Raw genomic sequence first — 22118 nt, 5'->3', positions numbered from 1 at the left:
ACTCGTGTGGGTGAGCAAAGGGAAGCCAAAAAAAAAAAAGAAGAAAATAGTACTCACTAGGACTCTACCCTCCTTAAGCTTTTTTTTTTTCCTCCTCTGAACAGAAATTACTGAAAATACTGTACTTGCCAAAAGAATTGGTGCCAGAAAAGGCTTGTTCAACAGTAACGCTTCTGCCTCTGTCAACATCCAACTCACAGGAACCACAGGAAGGAAAAAAAAATAGGAACGCAAAATGTGGCATCCAGCTGGCACCTGGGAACGCTTTGTAGACAAGGAAATATCCAGAGGCACAGGTGAAATTTGGTTTCAGCAAGAGGACGTGTGGCTTTAGCACAGCACTAACCATAGATAGCAGGTCACTCTTTCGGGTGGTACATTTCTCCCAGGGAATGGATCTCCCTCCTAGCCGCTGACAGCGGGGCAGGCTCGAAGAGGACGGATCATAACACAGCTGTAACACACCTTTGCCACAGGCAAATCAACCTCTGTGTAAGCAAGAAAAATGTTCTTTATCTTCAGGAGGATGTGAGGATAGCAGTTGCATCGGGCCGGTGGTTTCCTGGGTTGCCAGGTACTTTGCAAGTCGAAGAGGAGGAGTGTAATTTTTGTCATACAAAGCCGGATGTATTCAAGGCAGACAGCACATACTGACGCTTTTGTTAATACTTGTAGGTCACCTTTCCTAGGTGCGACTGGAGGGTGAGTGCGACACAAGAGGAGTGACAAGACTGAGACAGCGACGGACTCTCTGCAGTCAGTTGAGCTATGCAAATCACCGACTGGGGTTTTTTTAATTGAAATATTTTTCCAGACAAAATACAGCTGACAAGCATTTAATTTAATAATCATGAACAAAATTATTCCAAATAAGTGTTAAATATTTCAAGTTAAATGTTTCAAGTCCATGGTTAGATATTTTAGTGGATTTATTGAATTTTTTAAAAAGTGAAAATTGAGTAAATCTTTAAAAATATTTCCAAACAGAAGAATCACAATTTTATTTAGACTTTGAGATTTTCTCTAGGCTTGTCGGCTGAATCACTTCCCTGAAATGACTCTTCCCCCCCGCCCCCCAGCTCATTTGAGTATACAATTTTTTGGCACAAAGTATAAATAGAGCATTTTTCTTTTCAAGTGTAAGGACCCTGGCTGTTCCTGCCTCCCATCCTTCTGTCGACTGTTTGTGTTCGGAGCCCAGCCGCCTAGTCCTCGTGAAACAGAAAATGTAGTTTTGTAGTAATCTCTGCAGTGGTAGCGATGTTTTTGTCTATTATTAGCTCTCAGAGATGAGAACGTGTTAAACTGGCAGTTTCTTCTTAGCAGACCTCCCACACAGGCATTAAAAGACTTTTCACTGTATCTTTTAATGCACCCTTCTAACAGCCCGGAGTCCAAGCATGCTTTTTGGAGGGAGTACGTTAACCACAGAGTGGCACCCAACCGTACGGTGAGAGATGTATTTACTCTGTGTGTGGGATGGTGACAAGTCAACCAGAGCAACTGGTAGAAGGAGCCTTGTCTGAGAGGCGGGGAAGAGGAGGAATAAAAAAGATAGCTTGTTTACCCCGAAACTTGCCAGTCTTTTTTGATTTCCTCCCTCCAATTGCATGAGTTGGCCAAATAAATCATATTCTCCCCACAAACCCACTTCCATCCCTAAACCCTCAAAGCTACAACACTGCTAGTAAGACCAGAAATGCATAATTGATGTTGGGCTGGTATGTGAGATCAGATAAGCGGAAGGAAACCAGGCTTTTGCAAGCTGGAGAGGAGGAGGATGATGATGAGATTAATCAGTGCTGTAAGTGGTTAGAGAGCTGCCAAGGAGGAGGAGAAATACGGGTCCTTTTTCTGGAAACTGCTCTTCCCCCTCATATAACCCAGCCTCTCCCAGTTTGAACTAAACTGGTGATATTGGAGCAATAAAAGATAAATCCTGAACTTCATACAAATGCGCTGCTGCTTGTGTGGTACGATCCTGAACTCACTGAAGTCAGTGGGAGCTTTTGTGATTTATGTCGGTATAGTTCATGCCAGGATTTTAGTCCTGCACATAAACAGAGCAAGGCGGCTCGTTGCTAAGCTTGCTGACATGTATGGCACCCACCGCTGACTTGAACTCATGAGGCGCTTAGCTGAAATATTCAGTTTGGATGCTCAGCCTCTGAAGGCAGCGGAGGGACAGGGACACTTCCCAGAGGCGATTTGCACCTTTAGCATTGTGGCTCGCTGGAGCTGCCTCTTTTCCCTGACTGCAGATGAAGCCTCGGTCAAGCAGGATCCTGCCTTCAGCTTTCTGGTAACCTGAGTCTAAAGGGACAGTGGTAGCCTTTGCCTTGTTTTTAAGCCCTGTTTTAACAGAGATTTGGGATGGCCCCCGTGACAGGTGATCTGTGCACAGCAGTAAATTCAGGTGAGAGCTGGCTGGTCAGGCAGGTGTCATATCTGCTTCACCATCTTCTTTTCTCTCACTTTTGGCCTTCTTTGAGTTACTGCTTGTGTTTTGGTCCCAGGGGAAGCAGACCATTCATGACACCTTCAGCTTCCCAGAGAAAGTCCTCTTTCTGCCGTACCTGACCTACCCTCTGGCTCCTCTTAGCTTTTCCACCTTCAGCAGCTTAATACAAGGTATGATAGAGCCTCGTGATCCTTGTTAGTCCTCATTTGTTTCCCTCCTACAGCAGCCTTCCTCAGGTACTGAACTAGGGGACTGCATCCTTCGGTTCAATAGGATCGAGGGGCTGCCTGGAGAATAACAGCAGCATTGCCATATTGAGTTGTGTCGACTGAGGTGCAGCCTTTGGATTTTTACGGAAGACATCATTTCTTAGAAGCTGCCTAAACTCAACATTGCATGTAACCCTCTCCCTCAACAGTGTCACTGCAAATTCCAAATACCATTTGTTTAAGATGAAAGCTGTATTATTTCAAAGGAGCTAGTTTGCTCCCTTATGTTTGTCCAAGGATGATTAGGCAGGAAAGTGCTTGCAAGAGGAACTGGGTAGAGGGGTGGTTTTGGAGGGTCTGTTTGTCTGTTTAAAATGAAGCTCCTGGTGAGTTAAGGATGAAGCAGTGAGGATACCGCTATGTCTGGGATGCAAACTGCACCGAAGCTGAGCAGTCCTTTTAACCAGTGTCTTCTAGTGCTGATGTGGGCTCTGATCTTACGCTACTGAGGGCAGTGGGAACTTAGCCATTCAACAGAGTTCGAACCAGGTCAGGCACTGCAGAAAGTTATGCCAAACAGGTAAAGATCAGGACCTGGAGTCTAAGAACTTGGGACTCTAACTGTCAGTGCGTCTTGTGAAACTCAGTGTTTAAGAGGAAGTAATCTGCAGCAGGAGGAGAAAAAACCCAGAAGAACCCGAAACAAATCTGCTGGCGAAAAGCATGTGCGCTGCCTCTGGCAAGTAGAGTTGGGAGTAACATCAGACTACGGTAGGACATCCACACAGGAGGAGGTCTTCCAGGATGGTAAGTACACTTGCCATCATCTTGAGAGTGCTGTGGGGTGGTCATGGAGAGATGAATGCACTTTGTTCATCTGAGGAGCTTCAAACAGCTTCCAGGGAGGATTTTGTATAGCGAAAAATCTCATCCTTTTGTTTGAAATCCAAAATCTGAAAGAGTTTGGTACTGATGGAGAAAAGAAGTACCAAAAGCTATTTTTGGGGCAGGGAGAAAGCAACCTTAATGTTATAAACAACAGTCTCCCGTGTGTACTCAGCAGATTGTGGTATTCATTTGTGCTCCAGTCTGTGAAGCAATGCTAAGTAGCGCTTGTACTTACTGCTCTTGGATGGACTTTAGTCATTGAAATTGGCAGCTGGTAAAGGCCTGTAAGCTTCGAGGGAGCCATAGTTAATTACTGACCAGCTACAGTATTATTCTTAAGAATTCTGGTTGAGTCTGTGAGGTTTTCTTTCTTGAAAATTAAACTGCATGTTTTAGTGCAGTTCTCATGACTTCTGTGTAGCAGCTGGGAATCTAACCCATCACCAGTCAAAGGTATCAAGAAGGACTTCGTTTGAACCGGTAGATGGTAGATGACTCTATTATGGCATGAGAGATCTGTTCACGATCATATTTTAAGAGAAATGCTGCTTTTTGAAGCCATTTTGTAACTGTTGCTGAAAAAGAGAACTGAAAGAAGTTGTTTCTTATAAGTTCCGTCCTTCTGAAGCCATCACACGGCTGTAAGTGCACCTACAGCTGCAGTTCCGTACCAAGACACTGCCTGGGTCACCGAATGTATCGTGGGGAGCACTTTAGCTTTGGGGGCCAGAGGGACGAGATGACACCTCTCAGGCTCTGGTTCTGTGATGAGAACCACCCAGGGCAGCTGGGGGGGCTGTTTGTTACTGGATAGCCCAGCTGGCTGGGAAAGCAGCTAGCTGTGGAGCGTGACCTGCAACCTCACTGGGCTCTCCTGGCCTAGGCTGAAGGGCTGCTGCTGTTGTTTTTCAGCTGCCTTTCTCCTTCTCCTTTAAAATCCCTTTGCCTCAGTTTCCTACCAAACTCCTTAGCATCTTCTCTCTTGCTCTCTTCCTTTTCTTCCCGCTAAGTTTTCTGGGTTGGTATTTGACCGCTTTCTCTCAAGGTGGGGGAATGACACATGTTGCTGCCACATAGCTTTCTCTGCGTGGTGTGTTATATCCCTCCTCTCTGCTTGGGCTGTAAGCTCTTTGGGATAAGACACTGCATCTTTGTACTGTGCTTAAACCATGAACTGGGATTTCAGGGGCACGGGGACCTGACATTCACCAGAGAATGGCCGACTGTCCTTCACTGCTGGCAGCAGCTCAGTTTCTCCGGGGCTGGGAGAATGGGTGTTTACCTGCCAGCATTTGTAACTATTTCTAGTGTAAAAGCTTGCATCTGAATCTGGGGGCAGCAAAACGAAGTGCCAGTGAAAACTCTTGAGTAAAACTGCCTTGGAAAGTAGGCACTGCTGTAGTGATTACAGCTGATAGTAACAACAAGCAGACCCTGAAATGGAAACTTAGCTTTCATCTCTGGAGCTCTAGCATGCTTTAAGCATGACTGTTCATACATGTTCTTCCCTTTCCACCTTTCTCATTCTCCCTTGTCTGCTCTTTTACCCTGGGTCCTCTCTTTTCACATCCCTCTCCGCATTCCCCTGTTTCAGACCCACCTCCCTTGTCTCCCAAGACATCCTCCACCTCTTCGGTTCAGCCCCACTAGTTCTTGTGAGTTGGGTCCCACAAGAAGCCTTTGGGGCTATGTCCGTGCTGTGTCCAACTCCTGCCTGTTGCATGCGGTCACAGCATCCATACAGGAAGGTGGAGTGGGCAGGAGTAGGACACAGTATGGACATGTGTGGCCATGCTGCCTTACTGGTGTGGGAGGGCAGACACGATGAGCCCATGCAGGTGACAATAGCTGTGAACATATGGCAAGATGGATGGGACAAGCCTGGCAGGATCCTTCCTACCTAAAACTTGTTCGAGTGTGGCCACCCACAGAGCAACTACATATCTGATACCATTACAGCATGTTCAGCCTCCAGGCTACAAATGCGCGGTGGCTCAGGGATAGGAAGCGGTAGTTTGGGGACTGGACAGGTGGCGATATCATCTGGTAGCACTTTTTGAAATCTACCATACCCCAGGATGTGCTTCTTGCTTCTGAGCATGAAAAATGACAGCTGATTCCTACGGGGTAAATTCACCTCTGCCAGCGCAGGGATGATTCATGACCCATTAGGCACGTATGAAGTTTTTGGTTTGAACTTTCGAGAAGGCAAAATAGGCAAGTGGCCAACTACCCCTGCCCTACCATCTGCTTTGAGTTTTGCCATATTTTGGTATTTGCTCTTGCGGTTGCCTCTGCTGGTGATAACACAAGAGTGGAGCAATACTGTCTGGGGAGGGAAAGAAGTTAACTTATTTTCTAGGATCATGGTTGCAACAGGGGGGAAGAGGAGTTTATATTTTGGCCTGGTCCCTGTCCCCTTAACGGCATCCCTTCTGGAAGAGACATGGGCATTGAAGACAACTCACAGGCATAGGAAGAGAGCAGGAGCCTAATAGAGTCACACACGGGATGACACTGATGCTGTACACTATCACCCGCAGCTTCTGTGCTTAATTATTGCTTGTTGGCAAATGTGTCAGCTTGCAACAGGGCAAAAGTGGGTGTTGAAGGATGACTTGAAGAGGCAGCGATGCAGTTGTTTACACATTAATTACTGCAGTGATTTTTGTGTGTAGAGTCCACCAGGGAAAAACTGCAGGGACCTGTCTCTCCCTCTCACTCTGGAATCTGTTAATGTCACTCAAGACCCATAATACAGTGAGGATGTTGCACAGATCCATACTTAAATCTCAGAGCACTATATAAAGCAATGACAGTAACCTGCATTTTTAGTCTGTAACTGGCTTTATACAAACGTTGCCATAAAGCTTGATTTTTCCCCTTGCATACTTCTCTGTTTTTCAGACTGTGAAAAAAACATTAAAAACATCCCTGATGTTTAATGAGTCCTCCAACATGAAATTAAGCGTGAACAATCAAAAAGACGTCAAAATGGTAATTATTGGGATACACTACATTTGCTTACAAGAGCTGAGATTACACTGACATTTCTGAAAAGTAATAACAGATTAAGAATGATTTTATTGTCCGTTTTAGAAATCTGTGTAGGTTTCGATCCTATTTGTAAACAAGTGAGTGACAAAACCCTCATTGATTTATCCAGTAGGCTGGTCAAACCTTGCCGAGAGGGGGTAATGTGGAGCCTAATCCTGCAGCCCTGGCTCAGGACAGTAAACCTTGCTCATACAAATAGCCTCACTTCCACCATTAGCACAGCATTTATTTATTTATTCAGCATGCCTAGAGCACCTGGACATCACAGTGTATAGCACGGTGACAGCCAAGATGTGACTTCAAAATAGATCTCTTACCTTAGAAATGTCTTCTAAAACCTGTGCGATGTTTAAGTCTTGCCAACATGTTCACGGGATGAAATGCAGAACTGTTAAAAATTGGTGGGATTTTTTTGCCCTCAATGAGAGGGAGAACAAGCCCGAGGGCAAAAATTTAAGTAGATAGTCAGTTTTAAAATGTTTTTCTCATTCAAATCACTGCCTGAAATTGATGGCAGCACTGTAGCTCTTGACAAAAGCAGAGAAAATGAAAAGTAAGAAAATATATCCGCATAGAAAACTGAAATACTTTCAGAGGCAACTGGTTTCTGTGCAAGTTTCATATGCACCCTTTCAGGAGCTCACATTTATAGCTGCAGCCTCACGACCACTCCCAGATTCGGTTCTCCTGCCTGGAGGTTCAAAAGCTCAACTCTGAAGTGCACATTGCCTATCACAGCGTGGTGGATTGTCCCAGCTCCCAAGAATTGCCATCGGGAGCCAGACATGATAATTGTTGGGGGGAAATGGATCTGCACTAGTGGCTGTCTTTTCCTCCTCAATATAGGGCAGCATACAAAGCCTGGTGCTATATGTTTCAGCATGTGAGTGGCTGGACTCCAGATCTGGATATACCAGGTGGCCAGGCTTTTTTTTTTTTTTCAATCTACGTTCAGGAAAAAAGGAAATACAGAAAAAGGGAAATGAAGCTAACTCACCACACTAGAACAACAAAGAAATACATTCACTCGCCACATGGATAAATGAGATTTGTGTAGTTTCACTTAAGTAAGGTTTAAGTTAGAAGACAAAACCAGAACATGTTCAGAAACCACAAAATGTCCTTCTGTTTCTGACATCTTCAGACCTGCTTTTTCTCCCCTGACTTCGTGAACTTCCTCTTTACGGCATTGCTGGGCTTGATCCCACAGCTAATCTTGTGTAATGGATTTTCTTGTTTTGATTTTGGTAGAAATTTTGTTGAACACCCATTTGTCTTGTGCGTCAAACTAATCATAAGGTTTGGGAAAAAAACAGGTTTTGATATGTTGGCACAGGAAAAATTAAACCAAAACTAAACTCACGGTCTTCACATAAACCAACCCCTAGGTAGCTTGTGGTCCCCGCTTTCAGTGGTGTATCTAAGAATACCGTCTGCCAGTAGCTGAAAGCAGAACTACTATTCAATGATTGTGATTTACTCACCTGCAACAGGTAGTCATCCATTAGCTGGTGTATCAGTGACTTGGTGATCGCTTAAATCTTCTCCTATTTGCATTCTGTTCTAGTTTCAAATCTTAGGGGCAATTTTGATACTTGGTCTTGTCCTGATGGCTGTTTACTTCATGAGAGTGGACAGCATAGTTGATCCTAAGGGAGAAGAAGCAGTTGTCAGCATTTACAAAGAGGTGGAGGAGGAAGAAGGAATCTATGGAGATCTCCCAGGAACCACAGTAATTGAGGAGGACACCGTTAAGTCCAATGATTCCTGCAGGTAAGCCATGGCCAATGGCACATGGAGAACTAATCATGAGGTGGAGAAATAGTTACAATGCTGACAATATCAACATGGCTTTTGTTCTCTTCCCATTGTATAATAAGTGATAAAGTACTGCTAATTTGGGAAAAGTGGCGGTGTTGTTTAGGCATTGGGTCATTCGTAGTTGCCCGTTATGAGGAGCGGTAGGGGCAGCATCGCAGCTCCACTACTGGTCCTGTGCTTGTATGTTCAGCATAGCTCTGTAGCTGCTCCACCACCTCCAGCCATCCTCCCTTTGTGGCAGTGGTGGGAGGCAGCAGAGCAACCAGCGGGCAAAGTAGCCTCTGCTGAGCCCACCCTCTTTCAGAGGCTGGAAGGGGGCAGTGGGTGTTTGTCCTGGCAGAGCGTGGAGAGGGTACCAAAGTGACACCCAGCCCCAGGAGGTTATTTTTCTCCTTGTCCTTAGGATGGTAAAATTCAAAGCTCAGAACAACTACTGAGGAGAGTACTCCCAGCTTGTTTGTCCAGCTCAGCTTGTTTGCTTTTGAGGTTGACATTCAAAATGGCCAACTGTACAGCACGATGGGTGCTTGTTTTTCTGCTTGGGTCACAGTCACTTGCTTCACGATGTACAATTGCCATTGCAGCTTTGAACTTGTGGAAAATGTTCCTTATGACTTAGCTTTTGAGATAAATAGCACTGCAGCCAAACCCTTGTACCAAGCCTGGATGAGACTCCTTGATATAGCCCAGGAGAAAATTCATGTGGCTTCTTACTATTGGTCTCTTACTGGGAAGGATATCAACGTCAATGATTCATCTTCTAAGCAGGTAGGAGAAAATCAATGACAAGCACATCTATGGCTGTATGTCTCATACATGTGGCAGATGGCAGATTGTCTGTGTGGTCTGTCTCCCAGAGACATTGCTTGACTCTTCCTGCAAACACAGAAAGGTTTTCTGTGCTGGTCTGAAGCAGCACACCAACTTTCCTCCTCCAGTCAAGCTAGACTCCATCTGGGCATGTCTCTGAATATTTCTATGCTGTGTTTTAAGAGCAACACAGAGGTCAGTCTCAAACCCACACTCGCTTACCCTGCAGATGGTCAACCTGTGGTAGGGGCAGCCAGTGGCATGGCCAAAGAGCCTACAGGATCCCATGTACACAAGTGAACATGCCAGTTCCCCCTGGATAGCTGGAAGAGTCAGGAAGCAAAGTCTGCTGGACTTCTGACTGCGTCAGAGTCCGCTCCTCCCCTGTGTACAGACACAGCATCTGCATTCGCCCGTTTTGCAGGTGTCCCTGAAGCATGCCGTTGGACAGCAGCTTAGGACGTTTGCTCTCCTTTGCAGGGCTGTCCTCATGGGCACCCTGTGCAGCCAGGCTTCCTGCGGGGCCACTCTAGCTCCACCACCAAAAGTAAATGACAGAGGCCACGGCACAGGCTCACCTTGCAACCATCCATCATGTTTAATTGTCCCTTGGCTCTCTTTTGGCCTGTGGCAGCTGGCAACCTCCCAGGCAATCCTGAGCAGAGTCTGGGGGACAGTATGGGCTGGGGACTGTTCTGAAAAGCAGAAGGGACAAGGCCACTCTATTTCAGGCAGGTATGGAGTTTAGTCACGTGTCAGGAATCGTGTTGTTTGCTGAAAGACCAGATACTGGCCTGTTTATTACTGTGGGCAGAGCCTCTGCCTCCCTCCTGGCACACCTTTCCCACTGTCCTCACTGTCTGGGACTGCTCTCCTTTTCTTCCTCACCAGATGGGTCTGGTGCCATAAGCGGACTCATTTCCTCCACATGAGAAGAAGTAAAAGTGACAGATGTAAGGCTGAGCCCTGCTAAAGGGACAGCTCAGTTTAGGACAGTCTCTGTTACTTTTATCCTCAGGGAGAAGTGACACAGCGTATCTGTTGAGCTTCAGCGCCCAACAGCTGATCTTCATTGGGGCGTTCACCTTTCAGGCCTAGGATGTTTGTGATTGTACTTTTAAACCTTATATCTAATAGTATTAAATAGTAGAAAATAAACTTTGAGTCATACATTGGATCAGAATCTTTGTTCCCTTTCTTCTCTGGTTGAAACGCTCCTGAAATAGGTGAAAATTCTGACCTTCCTTGTATTGGTGTTCTTCAAAGGAAGCATCCATTAGTAACACTGTACTTGCATGTATTTTGCTAAATCTTCTATAACAAAATAAAAAAATTAACAATGTACTGTGCAGGGTGAAGATATTCTGAAGAGGTTTGAGAGATTACTCGCAGAGAATGTCTCTGTGTACGTTGCAGCAAGTGTGCCAACTTTGGCTACAAATTCAACTGACCTTGAGCTTTTAGAGGAAAAAGGTAATTATCTCACTTCAGTGATGCCCTCAGAACTTCAGTAATGCAAAAAGGGATCTGAGAGAAACTGGTCTCCCAGGCCTATTCTGGCATGGTGCTTACATGGGTTCACAGGACAGGCACTGTGTAGTCACTAGTTCATGATTTCTGTGTATGTTGTCATGCCCTTAAGGATTTTTCTGAAAGGTCACATTTTGTATATTGCAAGTTATTGTATTCCCAGGAATGAGTGCTTGTGAATTTTGGTAGTTATTACCAGTTGCAGGTATTAGACATCCAGACATGTTCTGGCTGTCAGGGGACCAGTAGATTACCATCTCCATGCTGTATCTAAACTCTTTTCCCCCTCCCCATCTTTCTTCAGGGGCTCACGTAAAAAAGATTGATTTTGGACATTTGGCAGGAGGAGTGCTGCATAGCAAATTCTGGATTGTAGACATGAAACACATATATATTGGTAGTGCAAATATGGACTGGAGATCTTTATCTCAGGTAAGCTCTGCTGCTGCATATTCAAAAATCTGGGGGGAAATTCGTGTCCTAGCACATAACAGAGAAAAGTCATAATGATGTAAAATATTGACTGAGTGGGAGGAACAGCAAAGAAACCCCTGGAGGTGGAGGTGGTTCTTTATGGGGCTGTGACATAGCTTGCTCTCTGTTGTGGTTTAACCTGGCAGGCAGCTAAACACCACACAGCCGTTTGCTCGTTCCCCCCTCCCAGTGGGTAAAATTCATGGGCTGAGATAAAGACAGTTTAATAGGACAGAAAAGGAAGGGAAAATAATAATAATAATAATAATAATAATAATAATAATAAAAGAATATACAAAATAAGTGATGCACAATGCAATTGCTCACCACCCACTGACTGATGCCCAGCCAGTCCCCGAGCAGTGGCCCCCTTGGCCAGCTTTCCCCGGTTTATGTACTGAGCATGACGTCCCATGGTATGGAATGTCCCTCTGGCCAGTTGGGGTCAGCTGTCCTGGCTGTGCCCCCTCCCAGCTTCTTGTGCACCTCCAGCCTTCTCAGTCGGTAGAGCATGGGAAGCTGAAAAGTCCTTGACTAGTGTAAGCATTACCCAGCAACAACTAAAACATCGGTGCGTTATCAACATTGTTCTCACCCTAAATCCAAAACACAGCACTGTACCAGCTACTAGAAAGAAAATTAACTCTATCCCAGCTGAAACCAGGACACTCTCTTTGCAGGTGAAAGAGTTTGGTGCTGTGATATACAACTGCAGCTGCTTGGCCAAAGACCTCCAGAAAACATTTAGTACTTACTGGGATCTTGGACATGCTAACGCTACCGTCCCATTCCCTTGGCCTCTTAATTATTCTACCCACATTAACAAGCGTCAGCCTCTGGAAGTAGAATTCAATGGAACCTTGACAAAAGCCTATTTTTCTGTAAGTATGTTTTAAAATAACAAGATAGACAGTAAACTATGTTTAAGCATTGGCCAGAAAAGTGTCTTCAGCAGTCCTCAGTAACTTGTGCTCCAGTTGGATAATAATTCATTCAACAAGTTTCTCTGGAACTACTCAAGGAATAAGGGTTGACCCAGCTTCGGCTGTCAGGTAGTATGGCAAGGATGGGGTGCAGGTCTCCTTTAATCACCTGTGAACTCAATATATCAATAAGTATCGGACCCATCAGGACATGGAAGGCATGAGGAACGATAGTGGTCCACCTCAAATGCTTTGCGCTATTGTAATGAAAACTGAACAGATCTGAATATAAATGAATCACAGTCTGACAGAAAAAGGATGAAATCACTGACCTGTGTGTTTTATTCTTTACAGGCTTCTCCTCCAGCATTTTGTCCAGAAGGTCGCACCCACGACCTCTTTGCTATAATCAGTATTATCAGTGAGGCACAGAAATTTGTCTATGTTTCTGTTATGGAATATTTCCCTACCAGCCGTTTTGTTCATCCAGAAAGGTACAATTTTAATCCTGACCAAATCGGTTGACTGCACTATTTGAAGGAAAAATGTACTATTCCTCCCCTTCTGCAATGAAAATATTCAGAGTGGAGAGAACTGAGGCTTTGCTCTGCATTCACAACTGCCTTGTGGACTGTGCAAATACTGATGCTACAGGAAGGATGGTGTCCAATACTGCCCATGTGCTTCGCTGGCGTTTTAGAGTAGCCTCCTGTGCCCTTCACACAGCAAGAAAAATGTGAAGTGCCAGACTAGGGACAGTCAGGTACAGTTCTCTTCAAAATACAACGGAGCAGCTTTATGAATAGAGAGAGGAATGGGAACAGCAGAAATATATCTGACATCAGACTTTTCAGAGAAAATACTGCTTTGCTCCCCTCTTCTGCTCCTGTTTCTCTCTTTCTGCTCTTTACTTCTGAAGACTCTTGACTTCTGGCTCTGCTGCCTGTTTGACCTACTTGACCCATAGTTTAGAGGCCGATTCTTAACTGTCCTTGCTGGCCTCTGCAATGGTAGATGAAACAGTCTCTAAAAGAAACTTCTGGGCTTTTATTTTCCTTTTTTTATAATTCCATCTAAGGACATCCAAATTCCTGAAGCGTGCTGGGTGCATGCAGCAGCAGCTCTCAAAGAGAAGGTGGTAGTGGTGATCTGGAGTGAATAAATTGTGTGTGGTGGACCACTGCCACGGTCCCAGTGGGCTGCCCAAGGTCACAGCAGAATTACGCAGACTCTGCACATCGACTCAAATCTGAGTAACACAGAAAGTTGGTCAGTCATGGGGCAACACTAAGACTCCAAATCCTCTTAGATGTGCTTGAATTAGGATGTTTACATGCAACCAAGTGCTCTGAGTATTATCTGCTTATAAGTTTTCTGAGTTTTCCAATCATCTAAATAATCTGACTGAGAAAGAAGTTCAAGCAAAATAATTGTGTACAATGTGGCTTGTAAGGAATAGGGTGAGCTCTAGGTTGCCATTTAGCCACAATTATACCATGCATCATATCCTCTGGCATGACTCTGTAAAGCCTCTGTTGTTCAGCTGTGTGTTTGTGTGTGTTAGCAGGAAGGGTGTAGGATAATAGATAGACACAGATAATTCCACTGTCCTTGAAACAAAATCTCAAAGACTAGCTTCCACTTGGAGGATATTTTTTATAAATCAAACAGCTTAGTGGATTTTCAGTTTCTATGTTGTACGGTTGAATCTCTGGGTTTCTCATCTCCTGCTTTTAGCTAAGAATAGGTTCACAGAAAGTCTCTTTTCCCCCTTAGGAATGAGTGTGTTAATACTCCTCATTCTTCATCTGAAGCCTTAATCCACCATTTGTGACATCTAGGGCCTGATCTGATGAAAACAAGAGTTTGAAAGGCCTAGGGAAAGCAGCGCAGGGCCTCAGGCTATCTCCACAGCAACCAGCTGTAGTGTAATGAATTGAGGCTGATTAGTTCAGGTTAGGTTCCTCCAGCAGCTGAGGCAGAGGGAACAAAGCTGCTGTCTTAATGCCTGAGTGTTAATCAACTGGAAACCAATATATTTAAAAAATGGAAACTGTTCAAAAATAGCATTTCTAAATAGCATGTTTTTCTGAGTTTTTCAGGATCCATGAGTCAGCCTGAGCCTGAAAGCACATGGCTGGTCTGTTGATCGCGATAGGATGATGTGCAGGGGAGGATTTGAGAATTCAGGCCTTTGTACATAAGACCAAAAGGAATAAGTTAGGTAAATTAATTCATCATTGCTCATGGGACTGTGAATGAGTGCTGGACCTCTCTCTGCATCAGTCCTCCAATCTGTACTAAAGATGCTTGTCTTCCTCCACGCAGCACTTGTTAGGAATGAAAATGCTACATTGGTGTTTGGAGTTAATAGTCCTGGGATGTGCATTGTCCAGCGCTTAGTGTTGTGTAGTTGGGTGAAGGATGTTAAAAATCGTCCCCTAAGCTATTGCTAACACAAATGTCAGGAAAACGGGCAGCCCCGTGTCACGGGAGCACAGCTGTGTTTGTTACCTCGGGGGCACACGGCATACTAAAGAGGGCAAGGAGGGATGGGGAGGGATAGAGCCTGCCCATGCTGGCTGATGGCACAGGACCACTGCAGACACTAGAAACAGTCTCCACGGTCCTGACATGGCCATATTTGCAAAATGGCTCTTAGGCTTTCCCCTGGGCTCTGCACTGTCCTTTTTACTTCATGCTGTATGATCTGGCTTTATGTTGGAGTTGCTACTGTTATTTTTACTTTCCTAAGGAAATGAGCATGATGGCACCACGCTGTGTGTGTATCTGTGTATGTGCACTTCACTAAGCTTTAAACTTTTTGATCAGTTTCAACCCAATTTGGCAGAGACTGGAGGTCTCAAAACACACTGGGAAAAGAACTGGCTGGGTAGAAGGCAGAAATCTTATTTATACCTCCAGTGAAGGCACAAGTGCTTCTCTTACTAGACATCAGAGATCTCATCTGTGCACGGTGTCACTTGTATTCTCAGTTTATTGTCACAGCTTTCTACTTCAAAAATAACCCTTTTTCCACCCTCCTACTTTTCTCTAGATACTGGCCAGCCATTGACAATGCTCTGAGATGTGCAGCTTTCAACTACAGAGTACAAATCCGGCTTCTGGTCAGCTGCTGGACCCACTCTGACCCAGCCATGCTCTACTATCTAAGGTCCCTGCGTGCTCTCAACAACCCACGTGCCCACATCAGTGTCGACGTGGTATGATAAGAAACCTGATTTTGGAAAGACAGCTTGAGGATATGGACCCCCCACTGATTTTTGAGTCTAAGCTGCCAGTTGCATCTGCAAGTATCAGGTTTTAGAGAAGCAGATTGTCCATTGTTGCAGCGACTCTTTTGGGTCCTTGGGAAAATAAGGCCCAAGAGATAACCTTTGAGGAAGCAGCTCTTGCAAGCTACTAGGGATACCAAGGGATGTGCCTAGCTGCAGCACTTGCGATGTTATCCAGGCAGTCGCTTTTGCTGAGCACCATGACAGTAACAGTTTATATGACAACTTAGTGCTCTTCTCATAGACCTTTTCCTGTATGGAGTATCTTAAATGGGTCTAATTACTATCAGTTTTTCACAGTTGAGAGCTCTGCTGACTGCCTGTACAAATGGACCCATTTTTGAGCAGTAAATGTTACACACAGGCCATCGGCACTAGCCTGGAATGCATCAAGTGGGGTGGGGATGGTGTGGAAGCTCCCAGCGTAATGCAGTTACCATGACAGAGAGAAGTCACAGAAGTAAGGAGGGATGGTTACCAAAAAAAGAAAAGAAAAGGAACAAAAGTGTAGATTTTAGTAAGAGTTAACACAAAAAGTTAGGCATTCTTGCTGCCTGCAGTACCCCTGTGTCTGTGAGCAGCCCATTCTAGCACAATATAAGAGCAGCAATCAGTGGTAAATGCAGATCTATTAAACAGCTGCCTAAAACTGCATTTAATTGTCTGCCCTGTAATGATAATAGCTGTGCCACTAATGGAACATTGTGAAGCAAACATTATCCTTATCTGATCTCAATTGCTTATCCAATTTTATTTATACTGGAAGTACTATTTGTTAGTTTTCTTGGATAAGACTAAAATCTCTTTTATGGTACATTTAATAACAGTGTGTGGAATATTCTCTTCTGTTCTTTGTGTACTATTCTATTCTTTGAAAATATAGAAAATCTGCATTGTCCAATTATTCAATCTGTTCCTCACTCTGGTATTTCTATTTATGTTTTTAATTTCTCTCCTTTCAGAAACTCTTCATTGTTCCAGTTCTGAATCACACAAATATTCCTCATGGGAGAGTGAATCACAACAAATATATGGTCACTGATAAAGTAGCCTATATTGGTATGTATTCCATTATTCCAAACACTTACGGTATCTTCAGATCTATAGGACTGAGACTGAGATAGGATGGGCTGCAATATCAAAAAAGACCTCATTTCACCATGTAAAGCAGATAAACATATCAAAGTATATGGCTTTATCAGAATGTCTGCCCTGGGTAAAGAAGTAGAGATGTGAAGGGGAGAAAATAATGTAGGTCAAGTTCAGTAAGAGATTATTTCGTATGATTGTGAAGCATTAAGAACAGAGCATGACAAGTCTCAGTGCACAGCCTGTGACAAGCACCGTAGGAATTTCACAGACTGTGTGCTCAGAATGATGCAGTGATAGCTGATGCTCTAGTATATAACGTTATCGTGCTTTAATAAAAAGAAATTGCTGGGAGGAATTAATTCCATGCACTGTTTGCTGAACAGAATCCTAGGAATGGAAATGAGAAAACAGCAGTGTCAATTGCTGCTCAATTCCTGAAAGACAGGATGGTGTTTATTTTTCGCTGTTTTATTAGGATCCCTCAAAAAAGGGAATGTGAAAGGGCTCTGTCATTTCAGTCAGCTCATCCTTCAAGCAATGCAAACCAGCAAATAGCCCGACCTTCCAACAGGCTGAGGACTTGCAGCTCCAATTGCCTTTAATAGAACTCGTTTCTTACTGAGTTGTCTTTTGAAGGCAGATATGCAGATAATTTGTTTTCATGCCTAAGCACCTTCTGGAATTGACAGTAGATTTTTCTGGCTAAGGTGAACACCAGTAGTACTAAGTATAAAATGTGTATTTTTTCCCAGTGTTTGATTTTCTGAATGGTGGTAGCTTTGGAGAGAGCCCTAGACAATGTCTACAGCTGGATTCCCAGATCTGCCTGGTTTAAAAGCAGGCATTGCACGCTGAGCTCGGAACAGCTCCTGAGGATTTATTGATCAAGGGTCCAGTTTCTGCTCTTGTTTTCCTTTAACAAGTAAAGAGAATTAAGTCCATTGAGGATTTTTTTTCTTTAAAGACAGAAGCCCATATCAAACACTGGCTTTTACCCCTCTTAATACCCAAATGTTGCACTCTATTCCCATATTTATAATGAGTAGATTCGTGCATCTCTGCCACAGGCTGTAAGGAAACAGTGTTATGAAGCTTCAGGGTTGCAGTTAATACTGACTTTCCGAAACCTGAGGTCTGGAGTGAGAAGGAGGTGACCTGATTTTTGCTGGTCCTAATGAGATTTGCAGTTGTACAGCAAATCAGCAAAGCCAGGCAATGTGGACTTAACAATTATGGAGACCAAACAGAACACTGGGAAATGAATGTTTTCTAATTAGCTACTTTTCCATTGCATAGGGACTTCCAATTGGTCAGAAGATTACTTCATTAATACAGCTGGCGTGGGACTAATTATCAAACAGAATTCGACCAACCTGCAAAGAAGGCAACTGCCTATCCAGGAACAATTAAAAAAACTTTTTGAGCGAGACTGGAATTCCAAATACGCAGTGAATCTGGAAGATGTGCAGGGACAGAAAGACTGTAACTGGAGGGGCAGACTCTGAAGTGAATTGAAATATAAATTTTAAATAGAAACAAAAATATATTTGCATCCTATTCCCCATGCAAAATAAGGAGCTTTCTTCTTTATGTCTTTGTCAGAGAAATTACTTCCTTGTGGTGTCCACACTGTCTGATAATGCAAGAACTTCTCATAGTTGACTCTACCTGCAAAACCATTAGTCAGTGTGTGATATTTCCTTTTTTGTGCAATTACCTCATCCTATAGTTAATGAAATGCATACAGTGTTATATGACAAACTGTCTGATATTCCTAGAATCATAGAATCATAGAATCATAGAATCATAGAATCATAGAATCATAGAATCATAGAATCATAGAATCATAGAATCATAGAATCATAGAATCATAGAATCATAGAATCATAGAATCATAGAATCATAGAATCATAGAATCATAGAATCATAGAATCATAGAATCATAGAATCATAGAATCATAGAATCATAGAATCATAGAATCATAGAATCATAGAATCATAGAATCATAGAATCATAGAATCATAGAATCATAGAATCATAGAATCATAGAATCATAGAATCATAGAATCATAGAATCATAGAATCATAGAATCATAGAATCATAGAATCATAGAATCATAGAATCATTAAGGTTGGAAAAGACCTCTAAGATCATCGAGTCCAACCGTCGACCCAACACCACAATGTCCACTAAACCATGTCCCCAGGTGCCTCATCTACATGTCTTTTAAATACTTCCAGGGATGGTGACTCAACCACTTCCCGGGGCAGCCTGTTCCAATATTAAAGCAAACATGGAAGATACGACCAGATCTTAATACATCAGAGACGCAGATCATCATTGCTGTGCTATTTTATCTTAGGCAGCTATATATTTTGACCTTAATGTTCCATTAACAGTGTTTGCTTCCATGTGTTTAAGCATATTTTTAATAAACTCCTGGCCACTTTACAATTTGAGCCATGTAAGCAATCACCTACATTAGTGAGGGCAGATTTTTAAAAGCATTTAGGAATTAGAGGTACAGGGAAATACCTGTATTTATGTGTTGAGGCTAGTCGCCAGAGTTAAATGCCTGGGATTTAAATCTTGGGGCCAGCTTCCAGCCCAGCTGCCCTGGACTCCTGAGTGTCTGGGGGTGTTTGAATGTCTCTGCGTTGGCCTTATGCAGCAAATAGGATGGGGGGAGCGGGACGAAGCTGCTGCGTGAGTGCTGGTGTGGCAAAGGCATCCCACCTGCACTGTGGGAAGTGCTTGGAGAGCCTCCTTGCTCCTTTAAGGCTGTCCTGGTGCTGTCCCTGACCAGCACTTGGTCTCCGGGCTGCCTTTTCATCTGCAGTCACACAGGGACCATAAACCTGAGCCGTCTGGTGCCTTATGTCCTTATCGGACACTGTGCGGCAGCTCTGCCCTGGATGACTCTCAGAAGTGACAGGAAAGGAAAGCAGGGCACGTGCTCCAGCCATGGAGGGGTGTGAGTGACACTGGGCTGGGGCTCCGTGACCCTCACTGGCGCCAGGCACCTTTGCCTGACACTGGAAATGGAGTCGCAAAGTGAACTTTTTGCTTTGGCACTGATGTACGGCAGAGGCGAGAGAGCCCAAGGCAAAAGTCCAGGGCACGGCTCCACAGAACGGTCAAACAACCCCCCTCTCCTGGCGCTCCACCTCTGAGAGCTGTGAAACCACAGGAGACCTCTCCAGCCCCGAAAGGCGTGTGGCAGCTCGTGGCTTCACTCCCATCCTGGCAGCGCCCCATTTGGTTGCATTTTAGCTCTGAGGCCATCTCTCTTGCCACAGACACAGCACTGGGTAGAGGGATTACGGGCTTCCCCATCACCGTGCAACCTCCCCATCCTCCAGAGGAAGCGTTTTGGTGCTTTTGAACCCCTGCCCTGGGCTGAGAATGACGAAGGGACCCACTGTGATGGTCCGTGTGTGGACTGATTTATATCTTTGTGAATACACACAAATCCCCATACAAATAAGGCCCCTTCCCCATGAGGTCTTTTGGAGACGATCCCAACCAATTTTCCATTTTTTGGTTTCCAGGCTGCTCCTTAGCTGTCTCTTCCAGACAATTCCAAGATTCCTTGGATTGTTTTATCCATAATTACAAATCAATGCTTGTTGTTATTAAGGCAGACTTTTAAGACATATAGTTACATTTACAAATAACACTGAAATTTTGTGAGTATTCACATATGTGCAAACATATTGAGGAAGATGCAGGTGCTTTTAGTGCTCTCCTCCCTTATTTCTTTTCTAGAGGCTGCTTAATATTTTGACATTTCTATTCACTAATTAAAATTTCTGGCAAAGTAGAACCTCCCCAGCTGGTTTTCACTAGCTCCATTTCACGGGTTTATAATCCTGTACCAGCAAATACATCCGACCATGCACCATATGAATACTTACATGCAAGAACGACAACGGACAGATTTTTCCCAGTGCAATGGACACATGTGAATGGTGGGACAGTTTGAAAATCTTTTTGAGAAGCTACATCTTTAACCATCAAAACTACTTTCTATAGAGGAGTGCACTCCTCTAGATGGCACTCGAAGCTATGTTTTCACTGCTTTTTGGGGGGATAGATACTGCAGGGATAAGAAAACTTCTTTCTCCTCTGCTTGTGAGCTCAAACCTGGCAGTGCTGGATAAATCGTTCAGTGGGACAGAATTTCTGGGCAAGCTGGGAGACTTGTCTTCTGGTAATATAAGACTCGTGTGGGGTAAGGTTCAGCTTATAAAGGAAAAATGATGCTTATGAGAGTGCTCTTTTATTTTCTTTACTGGCATCACCTGTGTTGTTTTTCCTCCACATATGAAGGAGGGGTTTATGGTTAAGACAATGAACTTGAGTTTATTTCCCTGGCTTCTTGTGAGACTTTTTAGGCCCCTTCGTAGCTTGGTTCTCATTTACTTGTTCTCTATTACAAAGGTAGAATATGGTGTAAATTATAACCAAGCTTTGAGTCTCTTGGTACTTTTCCATTCGTGAAACAGGGTTAGTAACAGTCCTTATCCACCCACCTGATACTTGTCTCTTTCATTTAGATTGTGATTTCTTCAAGTTAAGGACTGTACCAAATGTAAGCTGGGGCCTCCAGCAGTGTTCGTTAGCATCTATTTATTATCCTTGGATGGATTTTCTAGTTCGGCTGCAGGCAGTTCAGATTTTTTCTCAGTATTGGCTTATTCATGTCTAGAAAAATTGCTGCTTCAGGTCTTGAGCATGGATACTCTCCTCTGATCAGCTCATCTCAGAACTTGTGTTACAATGGAGTACAACTTAATTGAACCAGCCCTGCCTCACCAGAGCGGATTTCATGCAGAGCCGCTGCACTGCTCTCCCAGCAGTCTCATTTCTGAGCGTGCGTATTTTGGTGCAGTGCCTTGTAGCTACAGCACTGCTGACAGCAATGAAGATGACAGCAAGACGGAACCTAGCTGGCTCCACAGGTTTATGAGTTCTGACAGGACTACAAAGTCACCTGGGTTCACACATTAGACATCAGTTTGTTCCGAAAGCTTTAGTATTATCTGTTTTCATTTTTTTCCCCCATTACCTGGCATTTTCCTTTCCCAGTTGTTCCAGATAAATCATACCTTTGTTGCTTTCATCCAGGTACTGAGAAAACTTTTCAGCTACCATTTATGCTATATCAATGTACAGTTAATTTTTTGACAGTCATAAATATCTCCATAATCCCTGGAAGATAGCTCTTCTGTCATGGACACTGACTCATGGACCTCTGCTCTCTGCAGCTTCCTGAGGAGGGGAAGTGGAGAGGGAGGTGCTGATCTCTTCTCCCCGGTATCCAGTGATAGGATACGACAGAATGGTTCAAAGCTGCACCAGGGGAGGTTCAGACTTGACACTAGGAAACATTTCCTTACCAAGAGGGTGGTCAAACACTGGGACAGGCTTCCTCGAGAGGTGGTTGATGCCCCAAGCCTGTCAGTGTTTAAGAGGCATTTGGACAATGCCCTTAATAACATGCTTTAACTTTTGGTCAGTCCTGAAGTGGTCAGGCAGTTGGACTAGATGAT

General features: G+C 44.0%; 1 protein-coding gene across 1 annotated transcript; it reads left to right on the top strand.

Moving 5' to 3' along the window:
* Positions 1-6488: 6488 nt before the first annotated feature.
* Positions 6489-18066, top strand: PLD4 (phospholipase D family, member 4). The gene is made up of 10 exons (XM_009327568.1): positions 6489-6555; positions 8183-8388; positions 9021-9204; positions 10599-10719; positions 11081-11208; positions 11931-12131; positions 12528-12667; positions 15232-15397; positions 16432-16528; positions 17858-18066. Exons 1-10 carry the CDS (start codon positions 6496-6498, stop codon positions 18064-18066), a joined length of 1512 nt encoding a protein of 503 aa, XP_009325843.1. The 5' UTR covers positions 6489-6495.
* The last annotated feature ends 4052 nt before the right edge of the window (positions 18067-22118 follow it).

The sequence above is a fragment of the Pygoscelis adeliae genome, unplaced genomic scaffold, assembly GCF_000699105.1.
Source record: "Pygoscelis adeliae isolate BGI_AS28 unplaced genomic scaffold, ASM69910v1 Scaffold130, whole genome shotgun sequence".
Lineage (NCBI taxonomy): Eukaryota > Metazoa > Chordata > Aves > Sphenisciformes > Spheniscidae > Pygoscelis > Pygoscelis adeliae.
Note: the sequence above shows the minus strand (reverse complement) of the source record. Positions and strands in the feature narration are given on the sequence as shown.

What these genes read in the sequence shown, in the direction of transcription:
- PLD4 (XM_009327568.1), top strand. Translation starts at nt 6,496, where the DNA reads ATGTTTAATGAGTCCTCCAACATGAAATTAAGCGTGAACAATCAAAAA. An exon ending in ATGATTCATCTTCTAAGCAG is followed by an intron (nt 9,205 to 10,598) that starts GTAGGAGAAAAT and finishes TGTACTGTGCAG; the next exon opens with GGTGAAGATATTCTGAAGAG. An exon ending in TGACAAAAGCCTATTTTTCT is followed by an intron (nt 12,132 to 12,527) that starts GTAAGTATGTTT and finishes TATTCTTTACAG; the next exon opens with GCTTCTCCTCCAGCATTTTG.